General features: G+C 35.7%; 1 protein-coding gene across 3 annotated transcripts in view; it reads left to right on the top strand.

Moving 5' to 3' along the window:
* LOC136040090 (uncharacterized) overlaps positions 1–18402 on the top strand; it is a 59786-nt gene that overhangs the window by 19632 nt on the left and 21752 nt on the right. For all 3 annotated transcript variants that reach the window (XM_065724168.1, XM_065724166.1, XM_065724169.1), the window contains exons 6-8: positions 6965–7184; positions 8286–8492; positions 11620–12053. In XM_065724168.1, coding sequence (XP_065580240.1) covers positions 6965–7184; positions 8286–8492; positions 11620–12053 — 861 coding nt within the window. The remainder of the gene's footprint in view (positions 1–6964; positions 7185–8285; positions 8493–11619; positions 12054–18402) is intronic.

Genomic DNA, 18402 nt, shown 5'->3' with positions numbered 1-18402 from the left:
GGTGACTTCACTGAACAACCCCATCTGGGCGTACCAAAAATATTTCAAGCAGCTATTTGGTATTAGAAATATTTTGATAAATTAGGTGGCTTTGGCAAATTTTAAATTGATAGCTTCAGAGTCTTACCCTTTTCGGAAGCTTTTTATTTTCTAATGGAGTTGAGATATTCTGTACGTTATGCTACTGTGAATTGTTTATTGTCTCTGGCTGAAACAAGTAAGCTGAAAAATTATTAAGGACTCTGGACCTATTAGAGTTCTTGGAGAGATTTGCTAATTTTTGAGTTGCAAGAAAGCATGTATTGCAGCGAGGAGGTAGGAAGGGACATAGTAGAATTAGCAGAAAATTATTTGGAACGTTGTCAAACACGTTGAGAAACTATCTTTAAATTAAAAAAAGGCTGAAACTTCTTTTTCCCCACTGACATGTTTCCTATACATACATACATACATACATATATTTATTTCCCATCAAAAGAAACAGATGGAGTATAAGATAAAAAAGCACAAAAAAAACACACTATAAAAGAATACACAACACATAAGAAAAATAAAGAACAAATGGGTATCTGGCTACAAAAAAGAAAAACCTATTGCCTCAAAACAATTGCCCAAGGATGAGTAACAATATTAGAGTTATATCTGGCGATCTGGGCTAATATTGCTTCATTAGGGTTGATAATCCCATACCGACTTGTCACAATACGGTTACTTGTCCATGGTGGAAGCCGTAAGAGGTACTTTGCATATTTATAATATGTAGACCGCAATTCTTTCTTATCTTCCTTTTGGAAAATCCTCCAAAAGGGACTTAGATACAGATAATGGGGTAGTGCCATTGCATTATATAGATGGGCCAAAATCCGCCGATCCAACGGACGCTTATAAACTACAACATGGCTATACGCTAAAGAGATCCGCTTCTGCAGATGACTCTGCAAAAGATGACGTGTTTCAAGCCTAGACCGACCAATAGGGATCCCCGAATAAACTATGTGTTCGGCAAGCCAAACAGTAGCACCACCCAACCTAACATCAACAGCAGACCCTTGCTTAGCATTAAACAACAACACATCTGATTTCTTTTCGTTAAACTGAAGGCCTATTTTTCCATATTCTACTTGAAACTGGATAAAATTCTCCTCTAAACCGCGAAGGAGGCGGCTCAAATTAAGTACATCGTCTGCATAGCTTATTAACGATAGATCAATTCCTCTCAGAATGTATGTCAGATTTGACTTAGATTGTGGTTTAACGATGCGGTAGGTGATGTCAATGCACCCTGCCTTACACCTTTTTCAACGGGGAGTACCGGGTTGTTTGTCAGGTTTGGTGTTATTGGTAGCTTAAGCCTAGCTTTTAAATTTTTATACATATCATATAAAGGGTTTAACATACTTGGATCAACACCTACCAGGCCCATATCTAAAATAATCTGCTCATGAATTAGTGAATCAAAGGCCCTTCCGACATCATGTGCAGCGAGAGCTATGCTCTCACCGCTTTTCTCAGCATCTATCAAAGCCGAAACAAGAGCAGAAAGAGCGTGGCCACAACCAAGACTAGGCTGAAAACCGAATTGATGGTCTGGGACTCAGCATTTTGACCGCAGTTCATCGACAATAAGTGCCTCAAATAACTTACAAAAAACTGTAGCCACAGTTATAGGTCGGAAAGACGAGCACTGGCTAAGTGGCTTTCCCTTTTTAGGCACAGGTGTTAATATTCCAATTGAAAAAGAATCAGGCACTATACCCAGGTTAAAAATTATTTGAAAAAGCAGGGCAAGGTGCTCAAGGAACAAATCGCTGCAAAACAGCAGGTGCTGAATTGATATACCATCACAACCGCGCGATTTCTTTTTTTTTAGTTTTCTAATAGCAGAACGGATAGAACACCTTGTAATTATAACATCCGGACTGTTTTCTTCTCGCTTTCGTGAGAAGAAATCATCCAGTTTCACACCCAAGCTTTTTTGTAGCTTGATATCAGGAGCCGAAAATTCATTTCTATAATGCTGAACCCAATTATCTCGAGATATTGAGGTCATTGTTACATGAGGTCTTTCTTTAAACAATGAAGACCAAAGTTTATTTGGGTGGGTAAGGATAGCCTGAGAAGAAGAACGAATAATTGCATTACGGTGTAGTGAAAGTTCTTTCGCGAATTTACGTTTACTATAAATTCTAAGTTTATTCACCCACCCGTCTCGAGGACACCCAGCCTCACGCCAAACCGAAAGCCAGAATTTTGCCGAACTACACGCGTTTTGAAGATTAACATTTGCAGACCAGCCTGGTACTTCGGTACCAGGCCACACCCGTCTAAATGGTACAGCTGACTGTTCAGCGAGACGTAATGCGTGCACAAGCTCACCACAATAAATATTCAACCGAATTCGTGATTCCGCCGGATAGTTTTTAGAACTAACCATCAGCAGATCAAAAGGAACGCGGATTTTTGAAGCAAGTTCATCACAAGTCGACTGAAATGAACTCATAGACGCACGTTTCCAATCACAAACAAAATAAGGACGCTTCTGGAGCCTTCCAGGAGGAGGCGGAACACTACTATTTAAATCAATATTGAAAAACAATGGAAAATGGTCTGATGTAAAATTTGAATCAGAAACAAGAACCTCACTCGGTGTAAGTGATCGAGTGTGCATAACATGATCTAGGTTTGACATACTTCCCGAATTATGAATATATGAAAAATTCTTATTCTTAGACGCGAGTATAAATTCATCACCTAACATACCGAGTAACATATTAGCACGATTAGAACTTGAACTGTTGTTGCCGCTCGGGTTTTCAAGATCACAGTTAAAGTCACCTGTTATCAGACACGAAAGTCCATGCTTTTTTATTTTATCAATACATTTGGATAGCCTTGCAATACTTATGGCAAACTGTCTATCTGATCGATCATCACGATAGTCCGTAGGGAGGTAAACATTCACTATAACCACATCTTGGATTTTGATAGCGAGAAAGTCTAATGCCGAGTCAAACATAGAAGTGGATAGAGAGGATCTAACGTAAGTCGCAAGGCCCCCAGATGGCTTCCATGAGTGCGAGAGCTTTTGGCTGCAACTGTAAAAACTTGATGATTTGGTGACAGGTTCAATAACGGAAGGCTGAGAGAGGTTGCAAAATGTTCCTGCAAACACACAATATCATATCTTGAAAGAAGGTCCTCGATAAAAATAGACCGGTTAAGGATATTTCCGTTTAAATTCCACGTTGCAACTGCATGCTTAGCACAAGCGGGTTCTAGATTCATTTTGGTAGGGAATTCATATTGATTATCGCTTTATTTATCAAATCTAATTAAAACCACTTAATCTTCAGGGCCAAAGATCCAATATTTGGTATTGAAGGAAATTCGCCACAAAAAAATATTGACAAATTGCTTTTGGAAAAGGACTATTTCATATAGTTTTCTTTTAACTGGATCAATTAGGACTTCACTAAGATCCAAACGAGTTCACAGACAGACTACCAGGATCTGTAGAAACAAGTCAGGTTGATGATCAGATAGAAAAACGAACGTGGTATATTACCTTTTGTGAGGCCGGAAAAAACACTTTGTCTCCTCGCCCAAAGACTAAACTCTAAGTTTTCTTACTCATTAAAAAAAAATGTAGTGAAAGCTTTAACTCGGTCCTTTAGCCAATAGACAAAACAGGCTGAGCTTAGCAAACTAGGTGCAAAATTCATTATCTTTGATGAAACTTACTAAATCTAGCTAACTTCTATATATAGATACACTCAGTTGCCGTTAGGCTGGAAAAAAAAAAACGAATGCTCTCTTATGAGCATTCAAAAACCGAACGACTCTGATTGTGAAAGTACTCTGAAGAAACTGTTACCCGTTGTATAACATCACGTGATTCTTTTCGCATTGGCTAATGCCCGGGTGTTACAGAGGATTGCTGAAGATAGAAAGTGAAATATCATTTTCCAGGTGTTTTAGATTTTACATAGATGCTGCAAAGTCTCTGAAAATGTGATTCACTGGAAAGAAAATAATTTAAAGAACTAATGTAATAGGCGCTATTTACTAATTCTGAAAAGTCTTTGAAGTCTAAGCAACCGACTCTGTGAAAAAATAGAACTTTTGCATTTGTTGAACAATCAAATGTTGCAAATAAAAATTATGCTAAAAGGTATTTTCGAGCCTTTTAATTTTCAGTTCTTTCCTTATTTAACAAAATTGACTCGTTTTTGCATATTGCGTAATAATTATACTGTAGTCCTAATATAGTTGAATTCAATGCATTAGTTTTCTGATTTTGAATTTTCTATGCTTGCTTGAAAAAAAAATACAAATAGAAAATGTAAAAAAATTGCTCACAAATGAAAAATTTTAAAAAAGAAAAGTAAAAGTTCAAAGAAAAGCTGCTTAGTTTTTTTTGTGCGTCTAGCTCCCCCCCTTACAAGTATACCAGTACAGTTATAAGGAGAGGAGCTCTAAGGCTATCAATATGATAGCTCGATTTTCTACTTGGTGTTCTAGTTCTTTTCTCTTAGCAAAACTGAGTGTTACAAAGATTTCAACGGTGAACGCTTTTCAACGTTGTATTCAAATGCCTGTGTTTTAATTTTTATAAATTCAATTTATAATTTTATTTCAATGTTTTAAACTTTAATTCAGTGTTTGTCCTATTGAATAATTCAATGGGGTAAACAGCAAACTGGAATGACCTTCCCAAGCTTTTCAGTTGTATTCTTTAATGTCTTCTTAGCAAGAACAAATCATTTACTATATTTTGAGGCAACACCTTTATTTAAATATTTGTATTACATTTTTACTTATAATAGTGGGTTTGTGAGTAAATCGTGCGTATAAACAACACCCACTCTTACTCTTCGGGGTAATGATTTTTTTTTTTTTTAACAAAAGAAGTATCCGAAAAGGAAAAAGATTTCGTCTATGGCATAAAACGTTCATGAAAGTATTTTTAAGAAACTGAAGAGAGATGAGCGCAAGCACCAAATTTGTTGATTTCCAAAAAACTGTTCAGTTGTATTTCTCTCTTATTTGCTTTTTGTCTGTGAGTTTGACATAAAAAGTATAATAAAAGCTTTTGAAAATAATAGAAAATGTTTGAAAAAAAATTAAAATTGTTGAAAACGGTTACTTTTCCTTATTTTAAACATGTTTAAATCCTTCTTTAATAAATGTCGAAGTAGTCTTGAAAAATGTATCCAGTTTTTTGTGGAGGCAGGGGGTAGAAAAACTTTAAAAAGGGCATCAAAAATTTGTTTATATTTATTTTTGTTCTATTTTTACGAGTTGGACAAACATTTAGGGGAGAGGGTTTGAACCCCTTCCCCCTTCCCTTGGATACATAAAAAGAAAAAAAAAGGTAAAGGATACGGCATTAGACTTCACAGTCCGTACCGGCGGTGCCTTGGATACGACCTTGGTAATATTATAATTCCAGCTTTGTGTATGGATAGATTTGAGACTAATGAATCCAGAAATTATGTTTGGTAACTGTCGGAAATTACAGTTGCAGGTTTCTTGCAAAATCGATTCTTTAAAAGGGAACATTTATCTAGAAGTACGATCTTTTTAAGCGTAATCTGGGAAGAAATTATGTGTGATGTAACTGTATTTAATTAGCTTTGTGAGTTTGTATCAGAATTGCTGTTGTTTACATTAGGTTGTTTTTTTTTAACTCTGCCAAAAATATAAGATTTATGTATCCGTATTAACGAACCCAAAAGATCTAAAAAAAAAAAAAAGGGACAGAAATTTATGTGAAGTCTTATGTATGGAAAAAAAAATCAAAAATAACTAAAGTTAGGAAAAACAACCAAAAGGGCAATGATACCCTGAAAAAAAATGAACAAGTGATGAATGTAGGAGTAAAACAGTGATTTGAAAAACTATAGTGAGAGGTTGTCAATTATTCATTTCTGAGTGTTTCTAAGATAAGGCAACAGAAAAGGAATAAAATAGAATGAAAAAACTGAACAATATTACTCTTTTACCTACCCGACCGAAGCTCATGTGACTTCATCCTGAATTTATGGTTGCTCCCTTGGGGTCCTCATTAGGTTCAATGTGTAATCAAGATAATAGTTACTATTCCTAACTCAGCTGGAAATGGTAATTTGTCTCACTAGCCTGTTGTTTTAATCCTTTTTTATATTTTTGGCTACTACGGGCTGTGATTCTCGCTTTACCTGGTTGCAGCTATCTCTGCATCTACAGTAACAATAAAGAAGAATCCTCTTATAGCACTGTGAATTGATGCCAAAAAACGCTCGGGGTGGACGAATTCTGAAGGCAGAGTGTGTTTTGAGGAAAATATAGATTTTTACCAGATTAGATTGCTGATAAAATAGAAAAATCATTACAATATTGAGTCAAACATATTATGGCTTCTATTAAATGTATTATAATCGTTTTGAATTCTGGCTACTAAATATTAACGAAGTTGATATAACGAGAATTGAAATCTAGGTAAAATTCAACCCTACTTTCTCCCCATTACATTTGATGCTTTCCAAGGGATACGTGTAATCTCTCCCACCCCCTTGTAGCAAAGCTTGTCATTTTCTTGAATAATTTCTTAGACTACATTGCCTATATATATATATATATATATATATAATGTATATTATAAATGGGTAACATTTTATGTGTCTTTCTGCATTAGAGACGAATTTCATCTATAGACTATATAAAGATTATGTACAGTCTATATAGATATATAATATATATATAAGACTATATATAGATTTATCTGTTATAAAGTAGTAAGATTCGTTTATAATAAACAGAGAACTTTCATTATAAACTAATCGTATCTGTAAGCTTTATATATTTACATATATAGTCCATATATAGATGTGTAGACGATAGATAAGCGTCATTCTTATGAAATAGTAAACATTTTTCATTATAGATGCAGACGTGTATAATCAAGTCGCTTTCTTTATTATAGACGAATCTCATCAAGATAACGGTATTGCAGATGGTAATGTTATAGAGACCGTTGTCTCAAACCGGGTCACAGGATCTGATCTCAATTCGGATTTATTAGAAACTCGGTGTGGCTACGAAACGAAGTCAATTGGATCGGTACTGCCAATCGGGTCTGAGTATGATCTCCAACAACCAATTATTGATTCATCGACTGGTCGGTCTCCTGTCAATAAAATTAGGTAAGTATTTACTCTCTTCCAATTAAAATCATCAGTTCAAGAAAATTCATTGAGCTTAAAATGTAATTTTTCTAATTTGGTGGGGGGGATACTATAATTTTTTTGTCTTCTTTTTCAACGAGAATACCCACAAAACAGTCTTTTTGGGGAGGGCGATTTCAGGGGTTCACACACACCACTTTCTTGCCTCCCTACCCCAATTGATGCCGGTGCATACAATATCAAAACAGCTTCTTCGCCAATTTTTTTTAAAAGTTGGTACTTTGAGCAAAAGTTATAAATCCTATTTTTGTACCAAGAAACTGAAGATGTTGGATTAGTTCTCTATGATAAGGGTTTGAACAACCTCATGCCCGTCGAGGAAATGTTGTGGTCTAAAACTTTTTTTTCGTATTTTAGTTCCTCCTCCAGAAAAAACATTCTGATTTATGAAAATTCTGTTAACTAATTAATTTCATTTTAAATAATTGTAAGTAATTTAAAAATAGTTTTTCGTTCAGCTTGTGATGTTTTACGTGTTGCAATAAGGAAATGTTTTGTTACTACTAAGAGAATTTCCAAAGCCTAGAAGAAAACAATGAAGAGTGGAAACCTGTCATTAGAATGGATAGTAGTAATCCCGAAAAAGGGGTAGAGTCGTCCACGCTCAACCCCTTTAAGCAGGGCTTTCAACTCTCGTATAGTTCAAATCAGTACTGTCTGCAACGAGTTATACTTGTCTCATATTGGAGACCTTTGATTTGTCGTGTCACGTGGAGTGTGGTAGCAAGTTCAAGGCTACGAAGTTCCGGCCATTGCTCCTGGCTCAAACATTCAAAGTTTATCCGCCTTATCTCCTTAACCAGTCAGTAGGCTCCGTATTGGACTTGGTAGTTGACGGCCATGCTTTTCGTTTTTGGCATGTCCTTCTTCCAGGAATATGCACCGCAATACGTCCACATAGCTTTTGACGTCCTGCGTGTAATTGAAATCCATTTTACAAAGAACGTCCAAAATCAAGGGCCCTGAGATTGGTGAAACTGAAAAATTAATACAGAGGCTTCGATGTCAAGGCTGCTTTAATCTATATCATTTTCTTTAGTTTTTCTCCTTTTCTTCTAGAAATCGACTAGGCAGGAGAAATTTTCCAGCTGGTAGTCAGGACGTTTCATCGCCTTATCGTCGGTCTCCATTTGATCGTTCGCCAATTCGGAGACGTAATCGCACCCCAAGTCTTTCACCAAGCCCCCCAGCAGACCATCGTCAAAGTCTAATTGCTGATGATTCAACTCGAAGTCCAAGACCAGTCAGAGTCATTAGAAGTAGCAGGTAAGTTCTTAGTCTTTTTCATTAAATCTCATAGTTTTTGCTGTCTAGCTATCGTTCTTATTACTAGCTTCATTTTACTTACTATGTATTTTATTCTCAGTTTTAATTTCTTTTAAAAGAAGAACCTTGTGGGTAGATTGATATTAAGCTTGGCTGGCAATACGGCGCTTGGGGTTTGATTTCAGTCACCGTATGGTTGTGCCACAAGCTTATTACCTAGCTCTATAAAAAAGACTCAGCAGCAACTGAAAAGTTTATTTGACACGCTATATGCCATCAAGGGCCCTGAAGAATATTTTTTCTTCTTAGTAAATTATTCTTGAAACCCCCACTTTAATATACCCTGTGTTCCAACTTCAAAAATTGTCCTCGTTTAGTTTATCTCCTCCCTTTTTCGGATGAGGTCCGTAACCAAATATGGCTGATGACTTTACGGATGGGTTTCAAGGATTCTTAATTCCCGTGTTTTAAAATGATATTTAGATGAGCAGGTTCTTGCATTCCCAAGGAGTAACTGCTGCCTTTAAATAAATGATTTGAAGTAATACCAGAGATTGACTTATACAAGTATATCCACTCACCTTCATCGGAGGAGCGCTTTTTTCTTAGTTTTTCACTATTTTTGAGGTGAAAAGACACACATGTCGGCCTGCAGCTCACCTTCAAGCTCCCGTGTGAACGTCTGGAACTTAGTACCCATGAAAAGCTCTGATCAATTATGCACTGGACTCGCTCAAGGTCAACTATCGACTCAAGGTGGACTTACAATATATCATGAAGTTTAACGTACCTGGTTTAACCGATTCTAGTTAGTTGTCCTCGTAAGTGACGTCACAACTTATTATGAAAGGTGAATCATGGAACGGCTTTGAACGAATTAATGCTTTCGATAACCTGAAGTCTTGGCAAACATTCTCAATCCTGAACTGCCTAATGCTTAGTTGCTATAATAAGCATTGTAATATTCTCCTAAGAGCTGAGAACAATAAAATCTCTCCAAACGGCTTCCAAAAATAGGCAGTGGTGCCAATTCATGAGAGTCCGGGATGGTGAATATTTTTTTCTGTTTTTTTTATATATTTTTTTGTTGTTTTCAATGAAAAAAATCTGTAATTTGGTATTTCTAATGAAATTATCCCAAAATAAGATATTTGTAACAAAATCCATGTGAAGGCATGGGCCCCCTCCCCCACTCATTTTCCGACATTGTCCTTACGCCCAAATGGCTTTTATTGATTTTTTATATTGTTTTTATCATAAAATGGATTTTTATCTTTAAATGGCTTTTATGTTTTCTCATCTAGGATTGTTTGTTGCAAAACAAATTTCGTGCTCTTAAGCTTTACAGCCTTATACAGCTCCTCTCCATTTGAGTCTACGATTACTGACATACTTGTAAGGGGAAGAGCAAGAAGCAAAAAACAAACAACTTGAAGTTTAAACTAAATGGTGCTATTATCTACAATCCCAGTCCTAGGACATTTTAATAATGACAACTGCCGTAAAAAATGGACGAATAAATTGTTAAACTGGTTAGTTTATAAGATACTGGCAGTAATTTGTCCTTCTTCACGGTGTTACCTACTGAGTTTGGTGAAGGGGGGTAGAATACCCTGCTACCTCCTTAGAAGGGTGTAACATGGAAGAATCGCCGAAACGCATTATCAATAGAAAATGGTGATTTCTATGGGTTTTCTGTGATCTGCCGGTTGGGGGTTGTAAAGTACAGTGCTGTTTTTTTTATACTATTTATAGTTGCAGTAGCAGCTGCAGCCTAGTAAAGAGTGAAACCAAGCCCATAGTAGCCAAAAGTAAAAAAAAAACACGTTTTGAAATGATAGCTGGCTTTTGAGGAACAAATTGTAATTTGTAGCTAGTTCGGGGATGGTAACTATTAAGTAAAACTATTAAGAAAGTAAAATCTTACTCTTAAAACCAATTTATAGGAATTTTGAAAAATAATATGAAAGGTCTAGAAAATTGTGTCGGGTCAAAATGTAAAATCTAAAGTCGCCATTCCCCAAAACCTTTTCCATGAAACGTACAACGCCCTAACTTTAACAGCAAGAAAAATCGATTTTTTTTGCATGGGTAGCCCTGATGTCCTCTCTCTTTTTCTTTTTTTCACTGCTAGTGGGGTAATAGAATTTCATACGGAGAACTCATTTATTTTTATTTTTTTTTTGTCAAGGTTAATCAAATACCTTAGAAAGTCTACTACTTTATGTTCGTTATTCTGAAGCTTGAATCTAGGTTTGGAATTCTTAAATGCTTTAAATATATCAGATAGTATTTTTTTGTTGATGCTAAAAAGTGCGTTAAAGCTTCTGTTTTTTTTTTATTATTATGCCAGGGTGCTTATATCCTTAAAAGGGATCCTTGCTAATTAATAAATAAACTGCCAAATATTGATTAAAGTTGGTCGCTGAAGCGTTTAATTCGTTAATGAATCATCGACTATTACAGTGTAGTTTAATAGATTGTATTTGGTATTCGAAAGACAAAGAAAATGAAATTTAATTGCTTGAAACGGTCAAGTGAATACTTGTATCTTAAAAATTCAGTAATTCATTTTGAATAAAAATTACTTCCATATGCAGCGTTGCAAGTTTGGTAGTAGCTAGGCCAAATTAAAAACAAAATTGTGTTTGAAAAATTAGCAAAATAGCATCGAACAGCTTAAAAAGGTGTTAGCTCTCTTTTGAAGGATTAGTTTTCTATAGAAATTAACCGATTATTAATGTTTGAATTTGTATACAAGAAAAATATTGTCAAATTTCACTAATTAGTTTTGCTTATTTGTTTTTTACTACTAAACGCAGCAATACAGACGAAAATGTGGTACTGTCCCAAATCGTTTTTATACAAATGAAAGAAATATCTTAAAAAATTGCCATGTTAAGCTACAAATAGACCTAAGATAGCTCCAAGGGACAAAATATGTTTTATTTTGGCGTCTTTAATACTTTAAGGAATAAATTAGTTCTCCCACTGATTACACAGTGATAAAAATGGTAGTAGATATAGTTCTTTAAGACAAATTAAATCTTTTTGTATTTAAACTCTTCTTGCTTTTTATTTAGTCTAAATAAGCGTTAAAAGGAATCTAATGAAGTTGAATTATTAGATCTAGGTCTCCCCGTCGTCAAATTAGACGTATTTCTCCTGTACGATATCCAAGTCCAGGTTCACGTAGACGATCTCCATACAGTGGCAGTCCTTCCCGTTTGACTTCTATCAAACCAAGACGTAGCATCGGTCCAGAGTATAGCCCCTCACGGAAGTTGCCAAGTCGACAAAGCACAAGTCCTCTGCGTAATGTTCATCGATCTCGAAGTCGGTCTCCTTTGAGAAGAATTGAATTAACTTCAAGACGAAGTTCGCCAGATAGGGATGTAGCATCACTTAGATCAAGTGGCGTAGACGTGGCAAAAGATATTGGTGCCACCAGAGTAGAGGAAAGGGCTGAAGAGGAACGTCAAGCAAGATTCGAAGCTCGGCGGAGGAAGTTCAACTTGGGAGAAGTTGTTGTGCCAATTAAGCGAAAAATCGTTTTAAAAAGTAAGTTGTATATTTATATGTGAGTAGAGTTGATTTTAGAGGTTTTCTTGAGCTGAAAGAAATTTATTTTAACGTGACCTTGACATAGCTTGCTTAAAAATGAGGATTCCAAAGTCTTTTAGGGTTTCCCTCACTTTCGACGTTGGATTTTTTGGAAAGGTAAGTTCTTCTGTGTTATCTCTTCAGGAAATTTGAGTTATAAACGATTAGTTTCAAACAGATTTCTAATTATGGCACTTGGTATCTACCAAGTGAAATATAGCGATCATAAATTCTGTCGGTCTGTCTGTCTTTTCCGGTTTTGCTAGTTTAGACACTTCCAGGTAAGCTAGGACGATGAAATTTGGCTGGCGTATTAGGAACCAGACCAGATCAAATTAGAACCTGTCTTTTCCTCGATTCAACCATCTGGGGGGGGAGTGGGGGGGACGGTTGAATAGGAAAAATTAGAAAAAATGAAGTATTTTTAACTTACGAACGGGTGATTGGATCCTAATGAAATTTGATATTTAGAAGGATATTGTGTCTCAGAGCTCTTATTTGAAATCTGGATCCGGTGATACTGGGGGAGTTAGGGGGAACCTAAAGTCATGGAAAACGCTTAGATTGGAGGGATCGGGATGAAACTTGGTGGGAAAAATAAGCACAAGTCTTAGATATCTAATTGACATAGGGAGGAGGGTTAAATCTGAAAAATTAGAAAAAACGACGTATTTTTAACTTACGAAGGAGTGATCGGATCTTAATGAAATTTCATATCTAAAAGGACCTCATAACTCAGATCTCTTATTCAAAATACAGACCGGATCCAGTGTCATTAGGATGGATTTGGGGGGGGGGGCGGAAATCTTGGAAAATGCTTAAAGGGGAGAGATCAGGATTAAACTTGGTGGGAAGAATAGGCATAAGTCCAAGATACGTCACTGACATAACCGGAGCAGATCCGCTCTCTTTGGTGGAGTTGGGGGGGGGAGTAATTCGGAAAAATTAGAAAAAAATGAGGTATTTGTAACTTACGAACAGGTAATCAGATCTTAATGAAATTTGATATTTAGAAGGATCTTGTGCTTTAGAGCTATTATTTTAAATCCTGACCAGATCCGGTGACATTCGAGAGAGTTGGAGGGGGAAACTGGAATTCTTGGAAAACGTGAAAATTGAGGTATCTTTATCTTACGAATGGGTGATCGGATCTTAATAAAACTTGGTATATAGTAGTATCTTATGTTCCAGATGCTCCATTTTCAATTCGAATCGGATTCGGGACTTGGGGGGTCGGAGATGGGAAACAGATATCTTGGAAACCGGAAATACTGGAAAACGCATAGAGTGGAGAGATCGGGATGAAACTTGATGGGAAGAATACGCACAAAGTTATAGATACGTGATTGACGTAATTGGAACGGATCCGTTCTCTTTGGGAAGCCAGTGGGGGGGGGTGTTAATTTGAAAAAAATAGAAGAATTGAGGTATTTTTAACTTAAGAACAGCTGACCGGATCTTAATGAAATTTCATATTTAGAAGGAGCTAATGTCTCCGAGATCTTATTTCAAATCCCAACCAGATTTGTTAACATTGTGGGGATTTGGAGGGAGAAACCGGAATTCTGGAAAACGTTTAGAGTGGAGGAATCGGGATGAAGCTTGGTGGGTAGAATAAGCAAATGTCGTAGGTACGTGATCGACGTAATCGGACCGGATCCGGTCTTTTCGGGGGAGTTAGGGGGTGGGGTTTCGGTGCTTTTGCGAGTTTGGTGCTTCTGGACGTGCTAGGACGATGAAAATTAGCAGGCGTGTCAGGGAGCTGTACAAATTGACTTGATAAAGTCATTTTCCCTGATCCGACATCTGGGGGGCTGAAGAGAGAGGAAAAATTAGAAAAAATGAGGTATTTTTAACTTACGACTGGGTGATCGGATCTTAATAATTTTTGATATTTAGAAGGACCTCGTGACTCAGAGCTCTTATTTTAAATCCTGACCGGCATTAAGTCTCTGATTTTCCTTTTAAACCAATCTATTGATTCTTAGAATTTTGCTAGAGCTCATACCATATGAGCTCTTGGCTCGTCGGGCCTCGTCACAAGTGCCATATGAGCTCTTAGCTCTTTTAAGCACTAGCTTTAACTATTATGTATTTAAAAAAGTGCATGGGAATCTAGCATTAACTTAAAATTCTTTGAAAGTTAAAATTTATCTCCTGGTCATGTTCTGTTCTTATTCGAGCTAAAAGGAAAAGGAAAATCTTGTCCTAAGGGTCTCTATTGTTCCCTTTACAAGAAAGAAGTAAAAAAAAATCAAGTTTTTTCAACTGATAAGGAGCAATATTAAAAGTTAAAACGAATAGAAATTATTATGCATACGTGATTGTTTGCTAAAAGTTTATATTTCGCGCTAAAGTTTTTTTTTATTTTTCAAAAAGTTACTTATTGTTTAATTAAGCGACCCTTGTGTTTCAGGAGTCATTTTTAAAGAATTGGGATACAATTGAGACTAGCTTAACTAGCAAGATGTTGAAGTGGGGGCAATCCCCCTCGTATACGTCAATAATTTCTGTTCATTTTGTTTTGATATTGCTCCTTACTTTCGGTTGAAAACAACCGAAAAACTGAAAAAAAGTTTTTTTTCTCTATTTCATTTCTGATTGTTTTTTTTTTTTGTTTTTTTTCAATAATGCTAGGGAGTCTGGCTCGATCTCTACGGAAAAATTCCCCTTCCCGCGGAAATATCCTGTGGGCAAATCAATCCGGGTAAAAATTGAGTCAGTAAATAAAAAGCAAAATAAATAAAGAAATTTTGTATTGGAATTCTGGTAAGTTCCCCCAGTATACAATTTCCCCTGGAAATTTCGCCCTGTTGAAAATTCCCTCTCGATGAAAAATTCTCCCGTTTCAAAGTCCCTCCAGCAAAAAATTCGTCCTCCCCTCCCAAAAAAAAATGTATGCATACTTCCCAAAATATGAATACTGTACAAATGCTATACGTAAACAATGGGCAAATTCTATAACTTAAAGACCTTCCCATGTTTAACAAAATAGTAATCTTAGAATATTGATCGGACGAGTTTTGGAAAAAAGTGATTTGGGAGGGGGTCTAATTGCCCTCCAATTTATTTCGTCACTTAAAAAGGATACTAGAACTTTCAATTTCCATTAGAATGAACCATTTCCCAATGTCTAGACCCACTGGGTCGGTTTGATCACCCCTGGCAAAAAAAAATAATAATAATAATAAAAACACATCCGTGATCTATCTTCTGGCAAAAAGTACAACATTCCACATTTTTGTAGACAATCCCTACAGCAGAGTTCTCTGATATGCTGAATCTGTTGGTGGGATTTTCATTGGGATTATATGATTCCCCCTTATTTCAAGAATTGGACACATTTTCTCAGGCGTGTAACCTTTGATGGGTATAACTAAACTTAATAAAACTTACATATTTAAAATCAGCATAAAAATCCAATTCTTTTTATATATCTATTGGTATCAAATTCTGTTTTTAGAATTTTGATTACTATTGAGCTAGACTACTCCTTACTTTCAGTTGGGTACCTCGAACACGTGGGCTAGAAGGGGGGGGGGGGCTTTTTTGAGAGTGGTTTGAGTGGCCAACCAAACAATTGTGGCCCAAGACACGACTATCTTGTATTTGTATTCGTCTATTTTTTTAGCGCTAACTTACATTATTAACCCATTCAGTGAAACTACCTACCACATTTTAGCACTTGGTATTGATGACAATTACAGAATTCCATAAGACTTATTTAATATTGTTTTTACCAGCTTATAGCAAAATATTAGTTGTCTCATAACCATTTTATTCTAGTGCTCTTTTGAAATTGAAAAAGTTATTTTAGTTGAGAAAAAGAAGAATTCAGAAAGCTATCTCATTTGAAAAGTAATTTTGTTTCAGAGTGGGAATGTAACTAATTGGAAATATGTTGATGTTTGAGTTATGTATGGAATTATTATGGATGTTTTAATAAGAAACGTTGTTCAGGCGTCTAAAAATTGGGCTTCTGTACTAACCTACTGGCTCAGTAGCCCATAGCATAAAAAGTTAGCTTCTTTCTTTTGCTTTTTTTTCATATTGCAAATATTGATGATTCAACCGAAGAGTATGAGAACTGGTACTAGCATGGAATGTCTAAGAATGGGAAATAATGCTAGTGTGGGCAAAAAACTAGTAACGCCATTTATCTAGGGTTTGGTGACACTTCTCATTTTTTTCAGTGTAATAATGAGAATAATTGATTTAATTAGTGGAATTGGTAAAATTAGGGTAGGAATAAGTTTCTGATCCCAGTTCCTGACAGGTAAATGATCAGAGAGTTTGACAAAATAACAAGTGTTGGCAAACACTAGATGAGGTTGACAGTTTCTTTGTTGACACTAGGTCCACTTTCCACCCTTACAAGTTACCTATATTCTTTGGAGCCAACCTCTAGTTGAAAAAAGCTGAACCCTAGTTGAGAATGACTTAAGATCTTACCGATTGACGTACGGTCATTCCTGGTAAAAGAGATAAGACACTGTATCTTGAGTAAACGCGATAGATGGCTCCCTAGCATGTTCATTAGCGAAAATTAGTTTCTTGATATGCAACTTCCATGCTTAAAACAACCTAATGGTGGTTACCGTGCTGCTTTTAATGGTTAGGGGTGTATTTCTAGGGATTATGGTGCTATGTTTGGTGGCAATAGTGTTCTTGTAGACGCGTATATTTATCGTTGTTTTTTTTTTTTGGGGGGGGGGGCAAATGCTCATGGTGACCATTACGATGAGCATGGGGAACTTAATTGTGGAAAGTGGTGTATGGGTAACGACTGTGTTGTTATTAATGGCGACACTGTGGTCTATCAATAGTATTCATGAATATACATATTTTTTTGGGTTGGGGTTGGGTGGTTGTACAAATCTACAAAAAATCATCTAATTATACAAGAATTTCATTGGAATATCAAAACAATTTCAAGATTTGGAGGAGTTGTACAGACCTGGCCCTGAAGGCATCCCTCCCTTATATACCTGCCTGTGTTCAAGTTTAACTGTTTGTGCTAGATTTACTAATATTATTATCTGTCTACTCGTAATAAGCATCTAGTGTGCCCAGCAAAATTATTTGGTTAGTTATAAAAAAAACCTGAATAATAATTTTATTCTCTTTTCCTATTTTCAATGGGGCTTAAGCTTAAACTTTGAAAAATGAGCACAATTTTTTGAGTGTTTTCGAACTATACAATTTATGTGTTTTTTTTTCTGTATACTAACCTACGCCTAACTCATTTATAATCAATAAGGGATTGTTTTTTAAAGAAAAATGACTATTTTGAAAATTTTAGGTTGTAGTGAACCAATTAATAGGCTACTAATGAGTAACCTACAAATAAATCTTGTCCAATTAAAACTAGATATTGAAATCTCACGGACATATTCGGTTTATGCGAAACTTTTTTAGATGAGTTTTCAATTGAAAGTATTCATGTTGATGGTTATCAATTGTTTCATGTTGGAAGTAGTATGCAAAAGAAAGGTGGTCTTGGTGTTTTAATTAAAAGTTGCATACCAGCCCGTGCAAGACTAGACTTTTTGCCGATGAATATTGAAATGTTATTTGAATCTTGTGTTGTTGAATGTTTTTTTTTCAAATAATGAGAAGATTCTAATCGCAGTTATCTACCGTAGTCCGTCAGCTAGTCAGATGGAGTTCAGGAATTGTTTTGAAAAATTCATGGATAAATTAGCTAGTCTTAATACTTCTTATCTAGTTATGAGAGATTTTAATATTGACTTAATGAACCTTGTTTCTGCTAATCAGAATAGACTGGATAGTAACACTTTGAAGTTTTTAGAATGTCCGCTATCTCATGGGTTATATCCTGTATGTCTTGTACCATCCAGAATAACTGATACGTCATATTCGCTAATTGATAATATTTTTTCACCTGAAAGTGCTGTTAGTACATATGTCATTCCTGATGATTCATCTGATCACTGCATACTTATGGCTGATTTTTCGCGATATTTCCAATGAAAAGAAGTCAACAAAGCGAAGAGACTTTGGGGAAATTTTTTTTTTAAATCAAAAGAAGCACTCGGTGATGTAGGGTGGAGTTCTGTAATTGATGAAATGGATCCAGGTCAATCCTTAGATAACTTTTATAATATATTGACTGAGAAGCTTGATACATTTTGCCCATATAGAAATCTGAAAGGAAAGAGGCATACACCAAGAAAACCATGGGTAAATGCATCGCTTTTGAGGTCTATTAATGAAAAAAATCGCTTATATAAAATTGAAATGAAGTATCCCACTGAAATAAATATAATACGTTTTAAAAACTATA

Source organism: Artemia franciscana, chromosome 20 (assembly GCF_032884065.1).
Source record: "Artemia franciscana chromosome 20, ASM3288406v1, whole genome shotgun sequence".
NCBI lineage: Eukaryota > Metazoa > Arthropoda > Branchiopoda > Anostraca > Artemiidae > Artemia > Artemia franciscana.
The sequence above is the reverse complement of the archived record's forward strand: the minus strand, read 5'-3'. Positions and strand labels throughout refer to the sequence as shown.